The following is a 25718-nucleotide window of genomic DNA, read 5'->3' as shown; positions in this document are numbered from 1 at the left end:
CAGAACATCTGGTAAAAATGTAATGAATTGGACCCTGAGGGTTTAGAAAGCCTAGACAACCTTTTTACCAGAAAAGTGTGGCTTGATGCAGTTTTTTTTTTTTTTTTTTGTCCCCCCCCATTCAAATGGAGAACCAAACAGACCCCATTATAGTCATTGATGTACATCATGCCCCAGTTTTTCAGGAGTGTAAAATTTGTATTTCACACTAAATTAGGGAGGTTTTTCTGTTCTACACTCTGAGGAAAAGTGTGTCAATGTCCATCTTCACTTTTCTGGCTTACAGGGGATATCCGGGTTTTTGGTTGTTCTTTTTGTTATGAGGCTAAAAACTTATCGGCTGGTCTGCCTGCTATCGATCTCTGCTGGTCCAGAGCAATTACGGACTGGTCCTGCCGGCCATTCTGCTTCAGGTGACATCACAATGACAGAGCAGCATCTTCTTCCGCTCTGCTCTTGTCGTTAGGACGTCACTGCCAAGATAATTATATCAGTTATTCTCCTGCTCACTTTAACCTCACTTCATGCAACTCTCTTCTGGTTTGCTGTCGACTGGGTGGCACTGCTGCTGTCGTGCTAATTCACCGCTGGCACCCAGCAGTTAGGAAGCATCGGGAACCAGAGAATCGCAGCACAGAGAAACAGGAAGCGGAGCAGGCAGATTGTTACTACCTGCTTTTAAATTCTTAGTCCCATACAAAAACGCCCCAACTGCCCAGATGACTCCTTTTATTGTTCCAGAGTTTGCCACACACCACAAATGGCATCCAAGTAATTTTTGGCGCATCTTGGTTCAGCGGTTTCTTTTGAATATGTAGATACTCAAGGACGACCGAATGAAGTGGGGGGGAAAAAAAAAATTCACAATCATTTACAATAAAATTTGAGATTTCATACAAACTTGTGTGGTGTTTTTGTGAACGATTATAGCTGACGTTTAAGGTTAATTATTGGTAATGATTTATATTAACACTTTACTTGTTTTTGTTTTATTTTTTTTCTTTTGGTTTCAGTCTTAAAAAAAAAAAAAAGTGTAGAAATGCACACCTTAAGTCCTATTATGACCTTATATGCGATACAGTATGTGAAATAATTGAAAACCATAAATATAAAGTAGAGAAAAAAATAATATAAAAAGCCTCTGCCCATCAAATAATTACTAGCCTCGCCATGGAAAGTGTCCGATTTATATAAAAATAGCAGAAACGGGAACGCTTTAAAATGTATTTCTCCTACACCTCATTGGGGGACACAGGACCATGGGTGTTATGCTGCTGCAACTAGGAGGACACTAAGTGAACACAAACGATTAACTCCTCCTCTGCAGTATACACCCTCTCTCTGGCTAAGATTGAACCAGTTCTTGCTTAGTGTCTGTAGGAGGCACGTGGGTCTGGTTTTCATCCCTTATGCACAAATTATGACCTGGCCTGTTTGCAGCCGCCAATGTTGCCATTGACTCTGCTGAGTGGGCCGCTTCCCTCTCACGATCTATGGCTTCCCTGGCCAAGGCAATAGATTCTCTCTGGGGACCCTCCCTAAGTCAGAACGTCCCTCTGCCGACCGCGGTGGACTCTGGCGACGGTACGGAACTGTCCACCTACAGGGGGCTTACTCAGTCATGGGGGGGCTCGGGGTTCCACAAAAACGACTCATGTTGCGTGTCCCGATCACGCTCGTGCTTCGGCATCTGCAAGATGTGAGACGTGATACAGCAGGATCCATTGAAGGAGAGTAGCAAATCTTTCATTAGATCCGGAGCAAAAGGATATTTGGACTCAATAGGCTTTTGACCCGTGAACCGTTTATCTGGGCAGTCCCTGCGTTTCTGGACAATGTCCTTAAACTCAGGATGATTAGCAAATATTTTTTGGATGCGTTTAGTCGTCTTCAAATACTCCCCTTCTCCTGAGGGTCACAGCGCACAAATCCATATCCACTCCGGAACACGTGGTGTCTCATACGGACCTAACCATACCTGGAAATCCAGACTGAGGTCATCTGGCTCTAAGGGATCCAGATCCCTTAGACCTTCTACACAATGACTCGTCGCAGCATCCGGCAGACACTGACAAAGTAGGCGGTCGCTTACTTCCGTTCTATCAAGCCTGGCTCTCGGTCGTTCACGACGAGTGGGTCAGAGAGCTGGTGTCCTCCGGATGCAAAATCGAGTTTTCTTCCCCTCCCCGACACGTTTTTTCCATTCTTCTCCTCCCAAAACAAGGACATCAGCTTTTCTTCAGGCCGTACAGGCGCTACGAAGTGACAGTCATTATTCCAGACGCACAGGTTCAGGGGGGTTTTACTCAAACATATTTGTGGTCCCAAAGAAGGACGGATCACTGCGACCCATACTAGACCTAAAGCTGTTAAACAACTTTGTCAAGCTTTTACGCTTCAGATTGGGCTCTCTCCGTTCTGTTGTCGCGTCCATGGAAAAAGGAGAGTTCCTAGCATCCATAGACATCAAGGATGCTTACCTAAACATCCCAATTTTTCCTACGTTTCGCATTCTGCGACGAACATTTCCAGTTTGTGGCCTTGCCCTTCGACCTTGCCACCGCCCCCAGAGTTTTCACCAAGGTTATGGCAACTGTCATGGCTATTCTTCACATTTAGGGGGTGGTGGTACTTCCGTATCTGGACGACCTACTGATCAAAGGTCCGTCTCATCCAGCTTGTGAGAAGTCCGTCGGTATCACGGTGGATACTCTCTCGCCTGGGCTGAAAAATAAACTTCGAAAAGTCATCTCCGGTACCGGCTCAGCGAATTTCCTTCTTGGGAATTATCCTGGACTCTTCCTGCTGGTTGGCCATTCTCCCTCCAGAAAAGGTCTTGGCCTCACAACAGGGAGCACACTGTCTTTCCCGCCCAGTCCCTCACTCCATTCGTTTCTGCATGCGCATCCTCAGGAAAATGGTAGCAGCAATGGTTCGCACAGTTCCATCTCTGTCCTTTGCAGCATGCATTGCTGTTGGCCTGGGATAGGAGAACGTTCTCTCTCAACCGTCGCTGCCGCCTGTCTCCGCAAGTCAGGCAGACCCTCAGGTGGTGGACGCTGAAGTTCTCTCTGAACCAAGGGAATTCTTTTCTACCGGTACGCTGGTTAGTGGTGACCACCGACGCCAGCCTTTTGGCACAGGGTTGTTGGTCCACTCGAGAGTCGCGTCTCCCAAGCAATATCTTGGAAATACGAGCTATCAGACTTGCCTTACTCAGTTTTCACCATCTCCTCGCATGTCACCCCAACAGGATCCAATCCGACAACGCCACAGCGGTGGTGTGTATCAACCGTCAAGGGGAAATCCGCAGGACGGCCATGCACGAAGTGAGTTACATCCTCTGTTGGGCCGAGAGAAACCATTTGCCCATCTCTGCAATCCACATCCCGGGTGTGGAGAATTGGGCGACAGACTCTCAGTCTCCAGGGCCTCGCCTCGGGAGAGTGGTCTAATCTTCCGGAAGTCTTTCAGCAAATTTGTCGTTGATGGGGGACTCCGAATCTGGACCTCATGTCCTCAAGGCTAAACAACAAGGTTCCCTAGTTCATTGCCCAATCACTCGATCCACGCGCAGTCGGAGCAGATGCTTTGGTTCTGCCGTGGCATCAGTTTCGGCTCCCGTACAGCTTTTCCCCCTTGCTCCCGAGGGTCATCAAGAAAATCAGAGCAGAGGGGGTACCAGTGATCTTAGTCACGCCGGACTGGCCGCGCGGGGCATGGTACTCGGAACTCGTCCAACTGGTTGCTGTTGTCCCCTGGCGGCTACCAGATCGCATGGATCTACTCTCACAGGGCCTGATTTACCACCAGAACTCCGGAGCCCTGTCTTTGACAGCGTGGCCGTAGAATCCTGGATTTTAGCCCAAGCTGGATTCTCTCCTGAGGTGTCCTCCACCATGATTAGTGCTAGGAAGCCCGTATCCATGCGCATTTATCATCGCACCTGGCAAATTTTCTTTTCATGGTGCAACGCCCATGGACGTTCTCCTCTGGTGTTCTCCATTCCTTCCATATTGGAATTCCTCCAATCAGGATTAGTTGGGTCTCGCACTAAGTTCGCTCAAAGGACAAGTGTCGGCATTGTCAGTTCTATTTCAATGCAACATTGCCACCAGACTACCAGTTAAGACGTTCATTCAGGGAGTTTACCATGTGGCGCCTCCCTATAAAATGCCGCTGGATTCATGGGATCTTAATTTGGTTCTCGGAGTTCAAGAGGCTCCTTTCGAACCACTGCAGGATGTCTTGCTAACCTTTCTTTCCTGGAAATTTTGTCTTTCTAGTGGCGATTACGTCAATCAGACAAGCCTTTGAGTTGGCAGCTGTATCCTGCCGACCCCAAATCTCCCCCCCCCCCCCCCCCCCCCCCGTTCCTGATCTTTCATCCAGATAAGGCAGTCTTGAGGACTTCCCTACCCCCCCCCCCCCCCCCCCCACCCCCTTTCTTTCCTACCCAAAGTTGTTTCCTCTTTTCACCTCACCTTCATTCTGTCTGGCACCAGTCCATCGTATCGAGAAAACTCTCCACACTCTTGATGTGGTTAGATCCTGCCGTACATCTCTCGGATGGTTCCCTTCCGCATGTCAGATGTCTTGTTTGTGCTTCCAGAGGGACATGGGAAGGGTCTAGCGGCTTCGAAGGCCACACTAGCCAAGTGGATTCGCTTGGCTATTCAGGAATCCTACCGTGTCAGGAACACCCCTGTCCCAGCAGGGATTAAGGCGCATTCAACTCGGTCAGTAAGTGCCTCCTGGGCCATCCGGCACCAGGCGTCAGCACAACAGGTCTGCAAAGCTGCGACTTGGTCCAGTTTGCATACTTTTACAAAACACTACCACATTCATTCTCAATCTTCAGCAGACGCTGCCCTTGGCAGGCACATTCTGACATCGGCAGTACCTCGGCTGTAAGCCAGTGGTACATCGGGTGTTAGCAGTTGCGTTACTCCCCACCCAGGGACTGCTTTAGGACGTCCCATGGTCCTGTGTCCCCCAATGAGACGTAGGAGAAATGGGTATTTTTGTGTACTCACCGTAAAATCCTTTTCTCCGAGCCAATCATTGGGGACACAGCACCCACCCTGTTAGCCTATTGGCTTGTTATGAGTTTTTCGGTTTTGACAAGTTTATTGTCTTTTGTTTAATACTCCTACTGCTTTGCTACTGAACTGGTTCAATCTTAGCCAGAGACTGAGCGAGCCAGGTAGTCAATTTGACGGTCAGTGGGGTTTTTGACTGAAGAACCGTCGGACAAAGATAGGAGTGTTTTGGATGCGAGACGTGATACAGCAGGATCCACTGAAGAAGAGTAGCAAATCTTTCATTAGATCCGGAGCAAAAGGATATTTGGACTCCATAGGCTTTTGACCCGTGAACCGTTTATCTGGGCAGTCCCTGCGTTTCTGGACAATGTCCTTAAACTCAGGATGATTAGCAAATATTTTTTGGACGCGTTAAGTCTTCTTCAAAGACACCACGTGTTCCGGAGTGGATATGGATTCCTCGTCCAACATCAGGGTCTTGTTGACCGCCTCAATAAGGGAATCAAGTGTCTCTTGACAGGTCGAGGAGTCCTGGATTAAAGACGCATCAGACTCTTATTCGGAGTCGTGTGCGCTGTGACCCTCAGGAGAAGGACAAGAAATTGAGCTTGCAGATGCCGAAGCACGAGTGTGATCTGGGGACGCGACATGAGTCGTTTTTGTGGAACCCTGAGCCCCCCGTGACTGAGTAAGCCCCCTGTAGGTGGACGGTTCCGTTCTGTCGCCAGAGTCACCGTGGTCGGCAGAGGGACTTTCTGACTTAGGGAGGGTCCCCGAAGAGAGTCTATTGCCTTGGCCAGGGAAGCCATAGATCGTGAGAGGGAAGCGGCCCACTCAGGAGGGCTAGGCTCAGCAGTCAATGGCAACATTGGCGGCTGCACACAGGCTGGGTCACAATTCGTGCATAAGGGAGTATTGTGGGCGTGTGGCCAAGTATCGCCGGTTGATAAGAGAGGGGCCGCGATGAATCACCGGTCGACCGCCGCTGGCACCAAGCCAGCGGCTCCTCTCCCAGGGACCAGGACCCGCACAATCCTTTGCAGGGAACTCATACTCACGGAGGCCACTGCCACTGATGTACGCCTTTGTAATCCTGAGGGTATGAGCTCAATCCATCCTCCCTATAGCGGGGGATGGAGAGGACCCTCAGTCCACCAGCGATCGTAGGACTGTTGTAACACTATAAGATGGGGGCCTCTGTGCATCCAGCTGTGTGGTTTCTCGGCCCCAAAGAGGAACATGAAGGGGGAAACCTACATGTGCTCGCCGTCTTTCAGGGGTGGCGAGATCGGGACCATGAAGGAAGTGTCGCCCCAAGGTAGTTTAGGCGTGCCCCGGTCGTCGCAGCAGAGGGTACGGAGAAGTATACACCGTGTTCTCACCTGTTGATGGTTCAGGGGAGAACGGATCCTTGAAAGGAATCAGTCGCCCCCTTCACTCCGTTAATTAAAAAATAAAAATTTACAGAAAAGTAAAAATAAAAAAACCATTGGGGTCTGAAAACCAGACCCAAGTGCCTCCTACAGAAACTAAGCAAGAACTGGTTCAATCTTAGCCAGAGAGAGGGTGTATACTGCAGAGGAGGAGTTAATCATTTCTGTGTTCACTTAGTGTCCTCCTAGTGGCAGCAGCATAACACCCATGGTCCTGTGTCCCCCAAAAATTGGCTCGGAGAAAAGGATTTTACGGTGAGTACACAAAAATCCCTATTTTAGTGGCCCTTTGTTTTTATGAAAAAAATGCGAAAAACACACACTTCCTTTATTTTTGTCACTGATATTAACAAAAAAGTAGTATGAAAATAATTCCCGCTTATCACAGGTAAAAAAAAAAAATGCAAAAAATTATTTGACTAGCTGAACAAAAAGTTTTGCAGCTCTTTAAACTATGTATATGGGGGCGGGGGGGCGGAAAACGCATAACACTGAATGTGCGTGATCAGAAATGCGGGTAAGTGGCCTGATTCTGAACTGGTTAATGACCTATCCTAAGGAAAAGGTCATCAATATCACTAGACCAGACATCCCCTTTAATGGTGGTAGTTTTTCAATTCTAGTTTAAATTCTAGTGTTATGATGGTTTCTCACTGTAACATCACTACAGCGTATAAATGAATCCTTAGGCTTTAATGCAGAAATGTCTTTCAGTGCCCACAGTCTATACATCCATACTGTGCCTCTGTATAATTCATGCCATGTTGTTCGGGTAATTTTCCCAGAGACATGTTTGAGTGCATACCCATTGCTGCATCCTGTGTAGTAAAACCATTTACTTTTTTAAAAAAAAAATAATTTTTATTTAAAGGAACCTTGACAGCTGATCCATGCTGCTTGATCCATGAGCAGCATATATCAGACACTGGCTGTTATTGTTAACCGTGAATGTTTGACTCTGACACAGAGTGGCATTTCAGTGAAACATATACTTTAAGAGCTGCTGGGGCAGAGTCGCACGGGAGACTAGTCGAAAAAGGATGGTCCCTGACAGCTTAGCGCTCCCTGAAATGACAGTTCTCTCCCAGATGTGTATATAGGGAGAGTCCTGTAAAATGTTGGCAGCAGGTGGGGAGAAGCCGCTGGGGACTGACCTTAATCCCTTAACGAACGAAGATCCGCCCTTTAACGGCGGCAGTTAAGGGTACTTAATTCCTCAGCGCCACTTTTAACGGCGCTGAGAAATAAGTGTATAGCGCCCCCCCTGTCTCGGCTACCCCGGAGAACATGATTCGGTTCGATTTTTACTGTCCCCACTGTTGCGATTGGTGAACAGCAACCGCAAAAAGTCAGATTTTCTATTTCTCTCGCCTCTGATATGATCTAGCACATCAGAGGAGAGAGAAATGGGGTCCCGCCAACAACACACCGCACCCCCTGGTTCCTCCGGCTCTGTCCCCCGGCCCTTGGCATCTTCTTCTAGAAAGAAAATGACGGGCGCATGCACAGTGCGCCCACAGAGATTTTTCCTATTGTTTCATTTTGATCACTGTGATAGACCCTGTCGCAGTGATCAAAATAAAAATAATGGTAAATCAAACCCTCCTTTAACACCCCCTTAGTTAGGCAAAAATATTTTTTTTGGGGGGGGGGGTGGTTAGGGTTATGGTGTTGGGTTTAGAGTTAAGGGTGTGTTAGGGTTGAAGTTAGAATTGGGGGATTTCCACTGTTTAGATACATCAGGGGATCTCCAAACGCGACATGGCACCTACCATTGATTCCAGCCAATTTTGCGTTCAATAAGTCAAATGGTGCTCCCTCCCTTCTGAGCCCAAATATTGGCTTTCCCCCATGTACGGGGTATCGACGTACTCTGGCAAAAGTGCACAAGAAATTTTGTGGTCCATTTTCTCCTGATACCCTTGTGAAAGTAAAAAAAAGAAAGTTTGGTTCCAAAGTTAATTTTTTGGTGAAAAAAGTAAAATGTTCATTTTTTCTTTTTTTTTCTTCTAGTTCTCATGACGCATCTGAAGGGTTAATAAACTTCTTGAAAGTGGTTTTAAACACCTTGAGGGGTGCAGTTTTTAGAATGGTGTCAATTTGGGTATTTTCTGTCATATTGACCCCCCAAATTTACTTCAAATGTGAGGTGTTCCCTAAAAAACAAAAAAATGGTTTTGTAAATTTTGTTGGAAAAATGAGAAATCAATGGTCAACTTTTAACTCTTATAATATCCTAACAAAAAAAAGTTTCCACATTTGTGCTGATGTAAAGTAGACATGTGGGAAATGTTATTTATTAACTCTTGTGTGACATAATTTTTCTGCCCTTAAATCAGAGATAAGTTTGAAAATTGCAAAATTTTTAACATTTTGCCAAATGTTCATTTTTTCATGAATAAACGCAAGTCTTATCGAAGAACTTTTACCACTAACATGACATACAATATGTCACAAAAAAAAAATCTCAATCGGTGGGATCCAGAGCTGTAACCTCATAAAGTGACCGTGATCAGAATTCTAAAAATTGGCTTCGTCATAAAGTACAAAATTGGCTCTGTCACTAAGGGGTTTAACTAGTCTTGGCTCGGTGCACAACAGCTTTTAAAGGGAATCTGTCAGCAGGTTTTTGCGGAGTAATCTAAGGACAGCATAAGGTAGGGGCTGAGACCCAGATTTCAGGGATGTCACTTATTAGCCTGTGGGCTGTTTTAAAGTGGTGATTGTTTTATTACCAGGAGATTATCACTGCCTGGACATGTATCAGGGAGCAAATATCTGCTGTCAGGTTCCCTTTTTAAATTTATTTACTTTTTATCTTGTTTACTCCATCTTGTGTTATGCAGTATAAATCACTGGCGATTGGACACTACATGCAATCACTGGCTGAATAGATGGAATATTAAGAAATTAATTGGATTATTAATCCTGTTCTTACAATTCAATGTGGAAATGTGCACCTTGGGGAGGTATTTCTGTGATGTTGTGGTCTACCGGCAGAAGCATGTAGTGATTTTCTGTTCCCGTTAATGGAATAAAATGACTGCATTCATCACTGGTCGCTGCTGACGAAGAATAATTTGTAGGTGTTTGGGTGTAGGTGGCTCTTGACTACTCCTCTTAGTGGAGAATTGTATTTTTATGGAGGTTTTGTCGCTGTTGTGGATGGGTATCGGGTTTCCCACCTCATCCTGTATTGTTTGGTTTTCTCATTTTTCGATTTCATGTTGCTGTTGCCTTATTTTTCAGGAAACGATAGTTACGGCTCTAGAGGAGGTTCACAAGATGACTTCAATTCTGGTAAAGGTTATGTTTTATTTTTTTTCTGAGGGCTTTCATTGGTTTTTCTTGGTGTGGGGGTTGTCCAGCTGTTACTTCTTTTACACTAACACCAATTACTTCTGAAGAATTTACTTTCTCCCCCCTTTTTTTTTTTTTTTTTATATATATACTTTAAGTAATCTTTTTGTGCACGCCTTTATGTTGTCTCTTCTGGTCTTTGCTGCTTAAAACTATTATCTATTCTTTTCTTTTTTTTTATTTTTCATAAAAGCAAAAAACTGAAAATAACACTGGTTTCAAATTTAGAATTCTCTTTTTGATTGTACTAAAATACACCATGTCCACTGATGGAGGTCAGGTTCTGTTTTGTGTAGCTCGCGTCTCAATTTTTCTCTGTAGACTAGGGCAGAATCTGTAGTAATTTCTTTAGGTTGGGGCTACATTGCAGCCTAATACAAGTGAATGGAGTCACAATGAGATCAAATTCATTTTTATTCTAGTGGACTTTGGCTGTATGCAATATTGCAATTTTCACACTGGCCCCTGGGGCTTTTTTAGACTCATACTTCATGTCCTCTCAGGAAGAGTTTTAAGCAAGTTGGTTATCATCAGAGGCAGGATTACAATGACTCATAACACCTGTATACATGGCTAATAACAAAGGATCCATCAATTACCATAAGTGATTTCACTCCTGAACATGCTTCCCATCTCTCCTCAATGAACTTTGCACAGTGGATGTCCGATGAGACAGTTTGTGTTGACAACATACAATGCTGAGTGGGGCCCCTTCACTGGAGCCATATTGCAGCGTGGAAGAGAGTCCTGGCAGTCTAATTCCATATTATGCCAAGAAAACGTGATGGCTAGTACAGCTGATGGAATTCAATCTTGTGCGGGAAGATGCACCCCTCGGTCGGAAGGAACTCAACAAGCTACTGGGAAAGAGCAGATTGTTGACAGGAGTGTGATCTGAGCTCATGACATGCCAGGATCAAAACCGCAATGTGTTCTTTGTGCTGTTATCACTTGGTCAAAAGGGAAGATCAAAAACTGCAGAAATATACTAAAGTTGAGAACTTGGAGCTTATGAACCAAGGCAAACTCCACATAGTCTAAGCCGAAATGGACAAAACAGGACTCGACTTATTCGGGATTAGCGAATTAAGATGGACTCAATCTGAACATTTTCAGTCAGTTCTTCTATTCTGGCAACGATAACTGAAGAAAACTGTCGATGTTGTTCTCAATTGAAGATTGGCCACCACTGTCCTAAAGTACAATGCAGTTAGTGATGGTCATCTTCGATATGCCTACAATTAGCGCAAATCAATGTCACTTACTCAAGTCTACTCGCCAACAGCAGATGCAGATGAGGAGGACATTGAACTATTGTACCATCAAGTTCAAGATAAAATCGACAAGATGCCAAAACAAGACTTACTCATTATCATTGGAGAAGACTTGAATGCTATAGTAGGTTGTGGCAAACATGGAACTGTTGCTGTAAACTTTGGAATTGGTGCACGAAATGAGACTTCCTCACACTAAGAAGGGATGTCTCACTTTCAATCATGATGATGCAAGGTGGTGGTGCACAGTTGTGATTTAAAGGGACTCTTATCAGTACATAATGACTGGTTCAAACCAACTGCAGGTTCTCAGTGCAAAAAGGCATGGCCAAACCTATAAATACACCTTCCCACCTGCTTGTTTTTTGTCAGTTCCCACCCCTCTTCATTAATAGCTCTGACTTCATAGAGCCAGAGAATTGGGAAACAGATGGAAATCGAGCAAGTGGGAAGGTGCAGTTAAATGTTTGGCTTCGTCATGATGCACCAAGCGCCTGTTCATGGTTTGAACACTCATTCTGTGCTGACAGTCCCTCTAATGGCTGCACCCCCACATGCTGTACACTTAGTATTACAACACCCTGTTTCCATCAGGAGCGGAGGGGGATGAGGGTGACAGTTGGCATAAATAAAAATAACTGTCACAACATTATATACATGAATGGTAACTATCGTGTCATTATTTTCCGCTGGTCTTTAGGCACAGAGCACTTGAGTGCCCCCCACCCCCCAAAAAAAAAACCCCTCCGCAATGGTTTTATGGGACTTTTTGGGATCTTTAAGACAGTGCTGACAGAATAAAATCAAGTGTATGCCACTTAAAGGGAATCTGTCACCTAATTTTGGCCCTATAAGCTGCGGCCACCGCCATCAGGAGCTTATCTACAGCATTCTGTAATGCTGTAGATAAGCCCCCGATGTAACCTGAAAGATAAGAAAAACTAGTTAGATTATATTCACCCAGGGGTGGTCCGGTGCGATGGGCGTCGCAGGTCCGGGTACGCGCCTCTCATCCTCATACGATGTCATCATCCTCCTTTCTTCTATTGCGGCTCCGGCGCAGGTGTACTGATTTGCTCTGTTGAGGGCAGCGTAAAGTACTACAGTGCGCAGGCGACGGGCCTCTCTGACCTTTCCCGGCACCTGCGCACTGCAGTACTTTGTTCTGCCCTCAACAGGGCAAATCTGCGCCGGAGCCGCAATAGAAGAAAGGAGGATGATGACATCGTATGAAGATGAGAGGCGTCTGACCTACGACATGCATCACACCGGACCGCCCCCTGGGTGAGTATAATCTAACTTGTTTTTCTCATCTTTCAGATTACATCGGGGGCTTATCTACAGCATTACAGAATGGTCGTGCCTATATTCCATCCTGCCCTGGCTCCGCCCATTTTGACGTAGCTGCTTAAAACTGGTGTGAAACTGTCAAAAGTAACACACCTTGCAAACTATTAAAATTGTTTATACTTTTTTCCTGCATGTTTTTGGTGCACCATATCTGCACAAAAGGCTCATTGTCACATCCAGTGTCCGCTGACAGGATTGTGGTCTCGGTGTAGATCCTTTATACAACCCATTACTATTTCTTGCCCCAGTGTTATACTGGAAAGTAGTTTTTTCTATGCCGCAGCATACACTGTGCATCAAGATGTATGGAAACAGAATATATGCACTTTGAACTGCATTACTGCTTTATATACTATAATTGTAGAAATCAGGTACGTAGCATACAGATTGGCCACTGCAGCCACAATGTGTACCTTTTATGTGTACCTATGTCCGACGTGCCTTTCATGGCCCAAAGCCTACACATCTAAAAGGCAAGTGGGCTCTCGCTCTAATTAAAAACTGCCTTGGGTCTCCTTAACACATCTATGCTTCCACTACATGTGGTATCCGATTTTTCCACACGTATCAATTATACCCTATGATGCCATGTGTGGTTTCCCCCCCCCCCCCCCAAGTAGCATGTATGGGAAGGGCCAATGCAAGTCTATGGGTCCATGAGAAAACCAATACAGCACACAGATGGCATCCACTACAGGTTTTACACGTACATGTTTTATACAGGCGTGTGAAGGCGCCCCTGAACTGCTGTCCGTATGCAAAAGGGGTAGTGTACAGTCAACACCAGGGCCAATGCAAGTCAGCCGGCTAGTTCACATGATCGTTTTTATCCATGGGCCAATAGTCTGCCTGTAAGAAATTGGAGCATGCACTATATTAATCCTTATTCTGGATAAGACTCGCGCATTATAAGTGAAAGGGTGCTCGAGAAACGGATCACAAGTTAACATCCATATGTCGTGTGTTTTTCACCGATCCATTACAATTTAAGATGGGAAACTGTATTTGATATATCGTTTAATGTCAACACTGTATACCATCTACAAATGGGTAATATGCTGCAATATGGATATGAAAAACTGACATACGGGACAGAATATGGAATCAAAAAAGTTTTTTTTCTTACTGGGGGATAGTTTTTAGTTTGTTTTTCTTTTCAGCATCCGCTTGCATGCTAAAAAGGCCCTAAGGGTCTCCACATGGAGTCTCTAAGATTTTGAAGCAGAAACTCTTGAGATTTTTGGATTTAAAATGATCCCAATCCATGCCATACGCTTAAAGGGAACCTGTCACCTGAATTTGGCGGGACCAGTTTTGGGTCATATGGGTGGGGTTTTCGGGTGTTTGATTCACCCTTTCCTTACCCGCTGGCTGCAATATTGGATTGAAGTTCATTCTCTGTCCTCCGGAGTACACGCCAGCGCAAGGCAATATTGCCTTGCGCAGGCGTGTACTCCGGAGGACAGAGAATGAACTTCAATCCAATATTGCGGCCAGCATGCAGCCAGCGGGTAAGGAAAGGGTGAATCAAACACCCGAAAACCCCGCCCATATGACCCAAAACTGGTACCGCCAAATTCAGGTGACAGGTTCCCTTTAAACTGATGTGAGGAGTGCTCGGCCAAAGTACGGAGGCAGTCCTCCCCTCCAAATGTACAGGGTGGGCCATTTATATGGATACACATAAAATGGGAATGGTTAGTGAGATCAACTTCCTGTTTGTGACACATTAGTATATGGGATGGGGAAAACTTTTCAAGATGGGTGGTGACCATGGCGGCCATTTTGAAGTCAGCCATCTTGGATCCAACTTTATTTTTTCCAATGGGTAGAGGGTCATGTGACACATCAAACTTCTTGAGAATTTCACAAGAAATATAATGGTTTTAACGTAACTTTATTCTTTCATGAGTTATTTACAAGTTTATGACCACTTATAAAATGTGTTCAAAGTGCTGCCCATTGTGTTGGATTGTCAGTGCAACCCTCTTCTCCCACTCTTGACACAGATAGCAAATCCGCAGAAAAAATGCTAGCAGAGGCTTCCAGTATCCATTGTTTCAAATGCTGCACATCTCGTATCTTCACAGCATAGACAATTGCCTTCAGGTGACCTCAGCATCTGAAACAACAGATACTTGAAGCCTGATGTAGATATGTGTGTCGTCGGCATAGAGATGATACTGAAAGCCCATGGGACTCTGAGCTGTCTGAGGCCAAAGGTACAGATGGAGAAGAGCAGAGGCCCTAGGACTGAGCCTTGGGGGGGACGAGGTGAGGAGGTGGTGTGTGAGACACTGAATGTCCGGTCTGCTAGGTATGCCGAAATCCAAGATGGGGCCAAGTCAGTGATGCCAAGAGATGAGAGGGTCTGTAATAGTAGGGAATGGTCCACTGTGTCAAAGGCAGAGGACAGGTCGAGGAGGAGGAGGAAATAGTAGTGTCCCTTGGCTTTGCCATTTTGGACTTCTTGTACAGACAGGTGTCTCACTACTAATATTGTATACTTATCGTAAGTAACTTTTCACATTGACTTACTTGAGTCTCATTATATTGTTACGAGGTATATCTTAAAAATTGCTTTTATATGTCCATACTATATACAGTTGTGCTCAAAAGTTTACCTACCCTGGCAGAATTTTTGCTTTCTTGGCCTTTTTTCAGAGAATATGAATGAACACCAAAACTTTTTCTCCACTCATGATTAGTGGTTGGGTGAAGCCATTCATTGTCAAACTACTGTGTTTTCCCTTTTTAAATCCTAATGACAAACCAAAACATCCAAATGACCTTTGATCAAAAGTTCACATACCCTGGTAATTTTGGCCTGATAACATGCACAGAAGTTGACACAAATGGGTTTGAATGGCTACTAAAGGTAGCATCCTCACCTGTGGCCTGTTGGCTTGTAATCAGTGTGTGTGCATAAAAGCTGAGCGAGTTTCTGGGATCCAGACAGACTCTTGCATCTTTCATCCAGCCACTGATGGTTCTGGGTTATGAATCATGGGGCAAGCAAAAGAATTGTCAACGGATCTATGGGAAAAGGTAGTTGAACTGTATAAACCAGGAAAGGGATGCAAAAAGATATCCAAGGAATTGATGATGCCAGTCAGCAGTGCTCAAACTGTGATTAACAAATGGAAAATTAGGGGCTCTGTAAAATCAAAACCATGGTCAGGTAGACCAACAAAAATGTCGTCCACAACTGCCAGGAAAATTGTTTGGGATGCAAAGAAAAACCACAAATAACATCAGCTGAAATACATGTCTCTCGTATCTCGCCTACAATACGCAAAACAGCACAGAGACAAGCCTCAAAACTTCTGGAACAAGGTAATTTGGAGTTATGAGACCTAAAATTGAACTTTCTGGCCACAACCATAAACGTTGCATTTGAAAAGAGGTCAACAAGACCTATGATGAAAGGAACCTCATTCCTACTGTAAACAGGGAGGTGGATCGCTGATGTTGTGGGGGTGTGTGAGCTACAAAGGCACAGGAAACTTGGTGAAAGTTGAAGGAAAGATGAATGCAGCACGTTATCAGCAAATACTGGAGGCAAATTTGCACTCATCAGCCCGGAAGCTGCACATGGGATGTATTTGGACGTTGCAGCATGACAAAAATCCAAAACACAAGGCCAAGTCACCGGTCATTGGCTACAACAGAACAAAGTGAAGGTTCTGGAGTGGCCATCTCAGTCTCCTGACCTCCATATCATTGAGCCACTCTGGGGAGATCTCAAGTGCGCAGTTCATGCTAGACAGCCGAGGAATTTACAAGAACTGGAGGCTTTTTGCCAAGAAGAGTGGGCAGCTTTATCATCTGCGAAAATACAGAACCTCACCCACAACTACCACAAAAGACTTCAAGCTGTCATGGATGTTAGAGGGGGCAATACACTGTATTAAGAAATGGGGTATGTGAACTTTTAATTAGGGTCATTTGGAAGTTTTGGGTTGTCATAATTTTAAAAAGATTTGAAGACACAGTAGTTTAACAATAAATGGCTTCACCCAACCACTAACCATGAGTGGAGAAAAAGTTTTGGTATTACCATTCGTATTCTCTGAAAAAAGGCAAGAAAGCAAAAATTCTGCCGGGGTATGTAAACTTTTGAGCACAACTGTATACATAGTCATACTTCACATTTTAACTGCAAAAAGAAATATTATACTTTTTTGCCTTTGAAGGAGATGAAAATATATATACAGTGGGTACGGAAAGAATTCAGACCCCTTTAAATTTTTAACTTCGTTTCATTGCAGCCATTTGGTAAATTCAAAAAAGCTTTTTTTTTTCTCTAATGTACGTACACTTTTTTTCTATTCAATTTGCAAAAATGTCTTCTCTTTTTTTCAGTCAAGATGGGGTGCAGTGTACATTAATGAGGAAAAATGAACTTTTTTGAGTTTACCAAATGGCTGCAAGGAAAGAGTGAAAAATTTAAAGGGGTCTGAATACTTTCTGTACCCACTGTATATTATTTTGCCTAAAATACAAAGGAAATGTCATCTTTAACTTTAGCCATTTTAGAGATCATTTTATCTTCAACTTTCTTAACAGTTAATAACAGTAATTTTGACCAGGGCTGCCCAAACCTTTGCATGCCACTGTGTCTGAAGGCTTATTTTTTTGCTGGGTGTGTTTAAGGTTTTGAATGACCCTAATCATTTTGCCACTCTTAAGTACTGGAAAATGGGGACAAAAATCCAAATGCTGTTAATTTGCCGAGAAAGGGAAAAAAAAAGGAATTCCACAACTGTTCATTGTGTGGTAAGAATGACCTGTCATCCTGATTCTCGGGGCCAGAAATTGGCAAAATCAAGCTTGTCAAGATTTTTTGTTTTTCTTTTTTATTTTAGTGGTGAAAATATTGAGGGGGGAGATTTGTAAAAATTAAAAGAATAAACCAATGATGATGGAACGTGACTTCATATTATCCTTCAGCCTGTACAAATTGAATACATATTTTAAACAAGCCAGGTGGTGAATATAATTGTATCCAATCTGTACCAATGTCTGTGGGCTAAATGCAGCAGATTTGTCCATGTGCGGTATCTGTCTGGAGTCTGGGCTGTTAAGCTCACAGATGATTGTCCTGGGTACTTGGGTGCTGTAAAGAATAACCTGTAATGTTAAGGCACTGTAACAGTGTATTAGACAGTGGTAGAACTTCTCATCATTGCAGTGATTACAGGGGTTGTACAGTGAAAACAAGTTCTCTACCCACTGGTTATTATGCAATAACTTTGTTTGATGGGTGTCCCCATTTTTGGGAATTTTTATCCCTGTTACAAAATGGAGTTCTCTGTTCTGCTAATTGGTGCGGGTCCCAGCAGTCCGACTCCCTCCAATCAACAAGTTATCGCCTTTCCAATGGACTGGTGATGACCCATTTTCACTGGGCAACCCCTTAAAAGGAACCGGTCATGACAAAAATCGCAATTAACATGCAGATATGGGGTTAATGTGCAGGTTAATAGAGTTCTGAAGTTGTGTGGCCACTGCACCGAGACCCCTGCTGGTGGGAAGAAATTAACGTTCTTCCTCTCGGCAACCTCTGACTTTGTCGTGCAGGCGCTGCTTCAGTCATGGCTCCGTACACGGTGAGCTGCTGCTTGAACCACGCCCCTGGCACTGACTGACAGCCAGCTCAGCAGTGCATCAGTGCCTAGCCGACTGTCGGTCAGTTCCACGGGTGTGGTTACAGGCAGCTGCCGCTCATTGTACTGAGCCGTGACGGGAGCTGTGCTGTTATGACTGAAGGCCAAGTCTGTGAGGAGGAATAAAGTTAATTTCCTCCCAGCAGCGGGGCGCTCAGTGCAGCTGTCGCATGGCTTCAGATTAATCTGCAGGTTAACCCCTTATCTGCAAGCTAATAGCGTTTTTTTACTTGATAGGTTCCCTTTAAGTACAATGATAGAGTAATGTTTTCATGTTAAATATTGATTTAATTATTTTTTTAATTTAGGATTTAGAGATGACGACTTTTTAGGAGGCAGAGGAGGTAGGGGAGGTCGCGGTGGACCTAGTGATCGACGAGGACCGCCAGCTTCCGGTCCTGGACGCTTTAGAGAAGGACCACGTGGAGGTTCTATGGACTTCAGAGAACCTTCAGAAGGTTGGGAAGATATTTGATAGGATTAGTATAAATTTGTGTTGGGGAAAGAAAAAAAAATCACTTTAGTTTTTGTAGATTTTAATAAGTGGCCAGATTGAGGCATTGGACATGCTCTGTTACCTTGTTGGGTCACTGATCGCCTGTGCCATTGGGTTCATACATGTACATAAACTTTATAGCCTGCCACTTACATTTTTTCATTGACCAGTATAATACAAAGTGGTACAAAGTTATTGCAGTGCATGTTAAGAATATTGGATGATTGCATGTGTCCACCATCTGGTGCGAACCCCCTGATCGTATGCACCTTGCCTAAATTTACCAGAAATCTGGCTTGTATGACCTGCGCCACATTAATCAATTATATTTATTTTAGACACGTGCCTAGCGTGACCTATATGCAGCACATGTTTATGCAAATTTATCTCTGAAAGTAGATAAGTTTACATTTACGTATCATCAATCAATAGTACACATGGAAGTAAGCAATTTTGTAATATATCCTGTCCAAGAAATCCATGGACTGCTTTCATTTACAAAATTCTCACTTCCAGAGTAAAATCTGTAGTCAGAGAAGACAGATTTTGCCATTACTGAGAAGATGAAGGCTGCTAATTATGATTCTTTCAGTTTGGAACGGGGAGGTGCTTTGACTAGCGCCGCCTTCTTCAACTACTCCCTTCTACATATGATGATATGAGCAGCAACAGCAATCTCTCGGTAAGGTAATAATCTGTCTTCACGGAATACAGACTTTACCTGTGAATTGAGAATTTTGAGCATGGATGATCAGTCCAGAAGGAGAGAAGCATACTTCTGTCATAAGATATTTTACACAGTTGCTTATTTTCATGTGTACTATTGATTTATGCAATAAAAACTACCTGTTTTTAGTTTGTGTGGAAAGATGAGCCTAGTTTATCATTCAGCAAAAAAATAAAAACTAGCCACAAAACCTGCCACCTTCTTGAAAAAATGTAGTAAAATCAATCTGTAGAACCTAGAACATCACTATGTGGAAAATATCTGCTGTGTGTATACTGTCTTAATCTTCTGTATAGCAGGAAATATACTTACGCTTTTAACCTTTTTTTTTTTTTCCCCTCCCATTTCTCTCTGCTACAGAGGAAAGAGCACAGAGACCACGACTTCAGCTTAAACCCCGGACAGTTGGAACCCCTCTCAATCAAGTAGCCAATCCTCATTCTGCTATCTTTGGCGGGGCCAAACCCAGAGAGGAAAGTGGCGGAACAAAAGAGAAGGAATGAGCTGATCATTGGGAGGGATGGAGGAGAGTTAAGCTGGTCACTCCGGAACATCAACCTTGCAGTTTCCATTCCTGCCTCTTGGCATTCATCTCCCTCCTGTCTGAAACTGAACACTGAGCTTGTGAATGCATGTCAGCTGTTAACAAGTGGTTTTTAGTACGTTCTCTGCTTTTCTGTATCTTGTACCTGCATTGTGCTGTTTCCACCTCTATCTCTCCTGCCTAGCTGCAGGGCAATGTCCTGCACAGAAAGCCCCTTCTAAAAATGGAGTTCATTTTGGACATGGGAGAAGAATTGCATTTTTGTCCATAGTTTTTTTGTTTTTTGTTTTTTTGAATTTAAGGTCAATTGTGTTAATACTCTGTTGACACTTAGTTGCCCTTGGGTTATTTAGTGCTTTGCCTCACCTCTTCCCTTGCATGTTTTGTTCTGTATTGCCAAGACTCTGAGATGGTAGTACCTGGCTTATGTGTGTTCCGTGCCACGGATTAAAGTGACAGGCAAGCGCTAACCTGTAAACTTGACCAGGTTTTTTGGCTTTAGGCCTGTTCCACAAACTCCTCCCTGTATTTGTACAGAATGCTCAATATACTTCTCAACTCTGCAAAGATTTAACTAAATAACTTGTTAAATTTTTGTTTACCTTGGCTTATATATATATCGATATGACTTACCCTATCACGTGTCTAGTTTACTCTATAATGTGCTTCACAACGGGTTAGACGCGCTCTACTGTGCAATTAATGTACAATATGGAGACACCAAGTCATGAAATGGTAGCAGTTCCTCCAAAAGGAAAGATGTGCGAAGTAGAATTTTCTTAGTACAGTTTTGTTGCCTAATTATTTTTTAACATAAATATAATAAAATACTATTTTTTGTTTGTTTTAAAGCTCTTCAATCTGGAAAACTGAGCCTTAAATATACTACGATGTCTACAGACAGAGCATTGACCTTGCGCAAAATGAATTTTGTGGTTTGTGGGGTTTTTTTTATCTCCCCCCCCCCCCCTCTCCTTCTTTTTTGTTATTGGTGCTGGCTCCACTTGTATATCTCTCAGCAGAGGGGATTCATTAGTCTTATTGTTAAATCCGTTAAGTGGTCTACGACAAATCTACTCCTAAAATTAGGAAATTTAATATTTGAAATGTTGCAATTAATTAAGCTGTGTTAATGAATAAATAGCTGTTTTCCTGTCACTGATGGCTGTAACATTGTTGCAGGCGGCTATGGCTCAAGGATCTAAAACCAGTATTATAACAGATGAGGGCAGAGATTTTTACCTCCGGTGTCTCAGCATATCAATTACTTTCACTCTCCTTTCTCTACATGCATTCTCTGCATTAAGAACCATTTGTCTAACACTAGCATCTAAAACAAGACATGCTTTGTGGTAATATACAAGAAGAAACATCATACCTTCAGATTTACTCTAGATTTATCTACATCTGCAGTTTGGGGTAAGCTTAAAGACAGAACAATGAGCTTCACGGCTGCTCTATACCTTTGACTTTAAAGTGGGAACTCCAAATACTCAACACGTTCTGCTTCACGACAGTAAATATATGGACATGGTATTTTGTGGAAGATCTTTTAAATAAAAGAAAAATGTAATGAAGTGGCTTCTCGTTTGTGGTTTCATTGTTTTTCTTAACCTTAACTGATCCTACTGTCATTCGTTCAGCCTATGCAAGGGAAAGAAAATGATATGGCGTGTTTGATTTCTTTTCCTCAAGCAGAGGTGACAACTCATTTTTTTTTTTTTTACATTTTTTGGGGGACTACCTATTCAAAAATGTCAAGCATTCTACTTTTTTAGGACAAATGATAAAAATTGAGTGAGTTGGAAGACTTGGCATTCAACAAAAACGGACGTATAATTCTATTTTCTTAACGTACACAAAATTAGGTTCACAGATGTACAGTGCTTTCTTATTTATCCATGTTTCCACCAAAAGTCCAACCGACCTCCATTGAAGCGATTCACTATTGAGGCCAGCTGTCACTTTGGACACTGGCAACATTCATCTTTTTCTGTTGTGCACAAAAGAGTGATCTGTCAGATGACCTGAAAACACGAACTCTGTTAGAACACAGGTGAGACTGTCTAAAGTGACTGTCAGCCTCTTAATATTGAATGGGTTAAGATTCTGCGGAATCTGAGGAAGGAGCCGTTTGGTGCTCCGAAACGCGCGTCGGGGTGGGCTCTGGGTCCCCCACCGCTGCACATACCAGGTATTATATGCTGTTTTAAAATGTTTTTGGCTTGGTATATTAGGTCCTAGTGTCCATATTTATTACTGCATACTTATTTGTCCATACTTATGGGTTGATATTTTAGTATATTGGTCTATGGTATGTGTAGGCTGTGGGTGGTACCTTGTTGCCCTTTGCTTGGTTTATTGTACTGTCATTTAGTGCTCCACCGTTCTTAACTTTTTTCCTTTGTACCTGTTTCTATGTATTGGTTTTATTTTGTAATAAATAAAGGTGTTATTTTATGGGATTTATCTGCGGTTTGTGGTGATTAGAAACTGACAGTGTATGAGTGTAGGTAGCTGTAACATTTTTTAATGAATGGGTTCATGATGTGGACTGTTGCCAATTTGCGACACCAACTTGGGGATTTAGCTTAAAGTTCAGGATACGAACTGTTACATTAGCAGAATGTTACCTGTAAATGGTACTTACAATCTCTAAGCTTCACCATCTCCATCAAAATAAGACCACAACATTTTGGTTTGGTTACCAACCCTGCACCAGAGGTATTAACAACTCGCACTACCTGTCGCAAGTTAAGCTATTAAATGTTGCCTTAAGGCTCTGCTCAGAGTGCCTTGTTACTATATCAGAAGTGTATTGTACCTCTAGGTGTCTCTTGTGGAGGAATGTGCTTTTTGGCAGGATAGGATTACATATATACAATTTTATATTTTTTTTAACCCTGAAAAGTGTAGTATGCATTTGTTTAGAGGCCCTAACAAGTATGTCCTAATGCTGGTGCAAACAAAGCGTGACCAACATTCATAGTATGGGGTGACACTCATTGATTCAGAATATAGTTGGTCAATGTCTATACTTTATTTTCTTATTAATCATTGCAGGACACAGGAACGTGGTTATTCACTCTGCCTCTTGCTGGCTTTACATTAGGGAATCGTTGGGTCTACTTGGTAGGCTATAACATCTTCAGGCACTAGGCTTCTCAGTTTTTGCCTAGTATCTATGCAGCAGACACAACCAGTTTCAGGTCTGCTTGATGTCCTTAGATTTTATTTTCAAGTTTTTCTTGATGCTACGAGTATCATCTGCCTCACTTTGTTAATCATTCCAAGGAGGGCACACTGCACTCTGTAGCAGTGTAGTTTCCTGTGGATGCTACCTCTTCACCACTTGTCCCCCACACCTGTTGCTGCATTGGAGTGTTGGTGTCCTTTTTTTTTTTTTTTTTTTTTTTTTTTGCACAAGGGCACCAAAGTGCCTGTCTGAATGTCAGATGAATATACTCTAGCCCATGGGTTCTGAATGGGGACGCTTATTTACCCTCTTGCAGTTCTGTAGTGTAGTTCTTTGTTTTTTTCCTTTCCTATCGTTAATGTGTGTTTGGCTGTTGGAGATGATCTTTTGAAGTCTGAGGTTTGCTGCCGTCCGTATTTCCGGTCTTTTAGAGAGCAGATAAATTGCCTCTTCACTTGTGGGCTGAGATTTAAGCGCATCATCAACATACAGTAGTGTTTAAAATAATAGTGGTCCAATATGACCTGATTAATCACTGTTATTGGTATAAATTATATGTCAATTTACCAGTTTGTGCGGTAGATTCCAAGAAAACCAACCGTCTCTGCATTCATGATCTGATGTTTTAAAACAATTAATTGAAAGGCCATTTGTTCAAAATAATTGCAGTGTGGAGTTCAGTTAGTGAGGTCAATCATTCTATGAAGAAACAGGTGTGAATCAGGTGGCCCTTACTTAAAGGTGAAGCCAGGACATGCTGAACATGCATTTCTCCTTGAAAGCCTGAGAAACATAGGTCGTTCGAGACATTGTTCAGAACAGCTTAGTTTGATTAAAAAGTTGATTGGAGGGGGTAAAACTTATAAAGAAGTGCAGACAGTGATGGGCTGTTCAGCTAAAATGATCGCCAATGCTTTAAAATGGAAAGCCAAACCAGAGAGATGTGGACTAAAACAAGACTACCATTTGAAAAGATGGAAGAATAGCCAGAATGGCAAAGGCCCAGCTAATGATCAGCTCCAGGATGATCACAGACAGTCTGAAGTTACCTATGAGAACTGTGACCGTTGGACGCTTATGTGAAGCTAATCTCTTAGCAAGAAGTCCCTGCAAATTCCCACTGTTAAAAAAACAAAAAAACAAAAACCTTTACTGAAGCAGATACAATTTTCCAAAGAACACATCAACTGGCCTAAAGAAAAATAGAGAAACATTTTGTGGACCGATGAAAGTAAAATTGTTCTTTTTGGATCCAAAGGCCGCCGCCGACAATTCATCGGGCGACTCCAAACTATGCATTCAAGCAACAGTACACTCTGAAGACCGTGAAGCATGGTGGTGCAAGCATCATGATATGGGCATGTTTCTCTTACTATGGTGCTTGACCTGTTTACTGCATACCAGAAATCATAATCCAGTTTGCATATACAACCCTTGGCAAAAAATTATGGAATCATCGGCCTTGGAGAATGTTCATTCAGTTGTTTAATTTTGTAGAAAAAAAGCAGATCACAGACATGGCACAAAACTAAAGTCATTTCAAATGGCAACTTTATGGCTTTAAGAAACTAAAAGAAATCAAGAACAAAAAATGTGGTAGTCAGTAATGGTTACTTTTTTTTAACCAGGCATAGGGGAAAAATTATGGAATCACTTCAATTCTGAGGAAAAAATTATGGAATCATGAAAAACAAACAAAAAAACACTCCAAAACATCACAAGTATTTTGTTGCACCACCTCTGACTTTTATAACAGCTTGCAGTCTCTGAGGCATGGACTTAATGAGTGTCAAACAGTACTCTTCATCAATCTGGCTCCACTTTCTTTGATTGCTATTGCCATATCAGCTTTGCAGGTTGGAGCCTTGTCGTGGACCATTTTCTAAAACTTCCACCAAAGATTTTCAATTGGATTGAGATCTGGACTACTTGCAGGCAATGACATTGACCTTATGTCTTTTTTTTTTTCATGGAATGTTTTCATAGTTTTTGCTCTATGGCAGGATACATTATCATCTTGATAAATGATTTCATCATCCCCAAACATCCTTTCAATTGATGGGATAAGAAAAGTGTCCAAAATATCAACATAAACTTGTGCATTTATTGAAGATGTAATGACGGCCATCTCCCCAGTGCCTTTACCTGACTTGCAGCCCCAATCATCAATGACTATGGAAATTTGCATGTTCTCTTCAGGCAGTCATCTTTATAAATCGAATTGGAACGGCACCAAACAAAAGTTCCAGCATCATCACCTTGCCCAATGCAGATTCGCAATTCATCACTGAATGACTTTCATCCAGTCATCCACAGTCCACGATTGCTTTTTCTTAGCCCATTGTAACCTTGTTTTTTTTTTTCTGTTTAGGTGTCAATGATGGCTTTCATTTTTAGCTTTTCGTTTCTCATTTGTTTTTTTGTGCATTTCCTGTTTTGGAGACCTATTACTTTGTTTCCGGTCTTGACGCTTTGATGTCTTCCTTGGTCTACCAGTATGTTTGCTTTTAACAACCTTCCCATGTTGTTTGTATTTGGTCCAAATTTTATACACAGCTGACTGTGAACAGCCAATATCTTTTGCAGCATTGCGTGATGATTTACCCTCTTTTAAGAGTTTTATA

The 25718-nt window shown here is 42.9% G+C and overlaps 1 protein-coding gene across 4 annotated transcripts in view; it reads left to right on the top strand.

Annotated features, from left to right (window-relative positions):
• Nucleotides 1-21475, top strand: part of EIF4H (eukaryotic translation initiation factor 4H) — a 61519-nt gene extending 40044 nt beyond the window's left edge. For 2 of the 4 annotated variants that reach the window (XM_077296476.1, XM_077296478.1), the window contains 3 exons: nt 9728-9778; nt 18440-18589; nt 19715-21475. In XM_077296476.1, the coding sequence (XP_077152591.1) occupies nt 9728-9778; nt 18440-18589; nt 19715-19857 (344 nt within the window). In that variant the 3' untranslated portion in view covers nt 19858-21475. The remainder of the gene's footprint in view (nt 1-9727; nt 9779-18439; nt 18590-19714) is intronic. The other 2 variants (XM_077296480.1, XM_077296477.1) reach the window with 1 other exon arrangement.
• The last annotated feature ends 4243 nt before the right edge of the window (nt 21476-25718 follow it).

The sequence above is a fragment of the Ranitomeya variabilis genome, chromosome 3, assembly GCF_051348905.1.
Source record: "Ranitomeya variabilis isolate aRanVar5 chromosome 3, aRanVar5.hap1, whole genome shotgun sequence".
Lineage (NCBI taxonomy): Eukaryota > Metazoa > Chordata > Amphibia > Anura > Dendrobatidae > Ranitomeya > Ranitomeya variabilis.
Note: the sequence above shows the minus strand (reverse complement) of the source record. Positions and strands in the feature narration are given on the sequence as shown.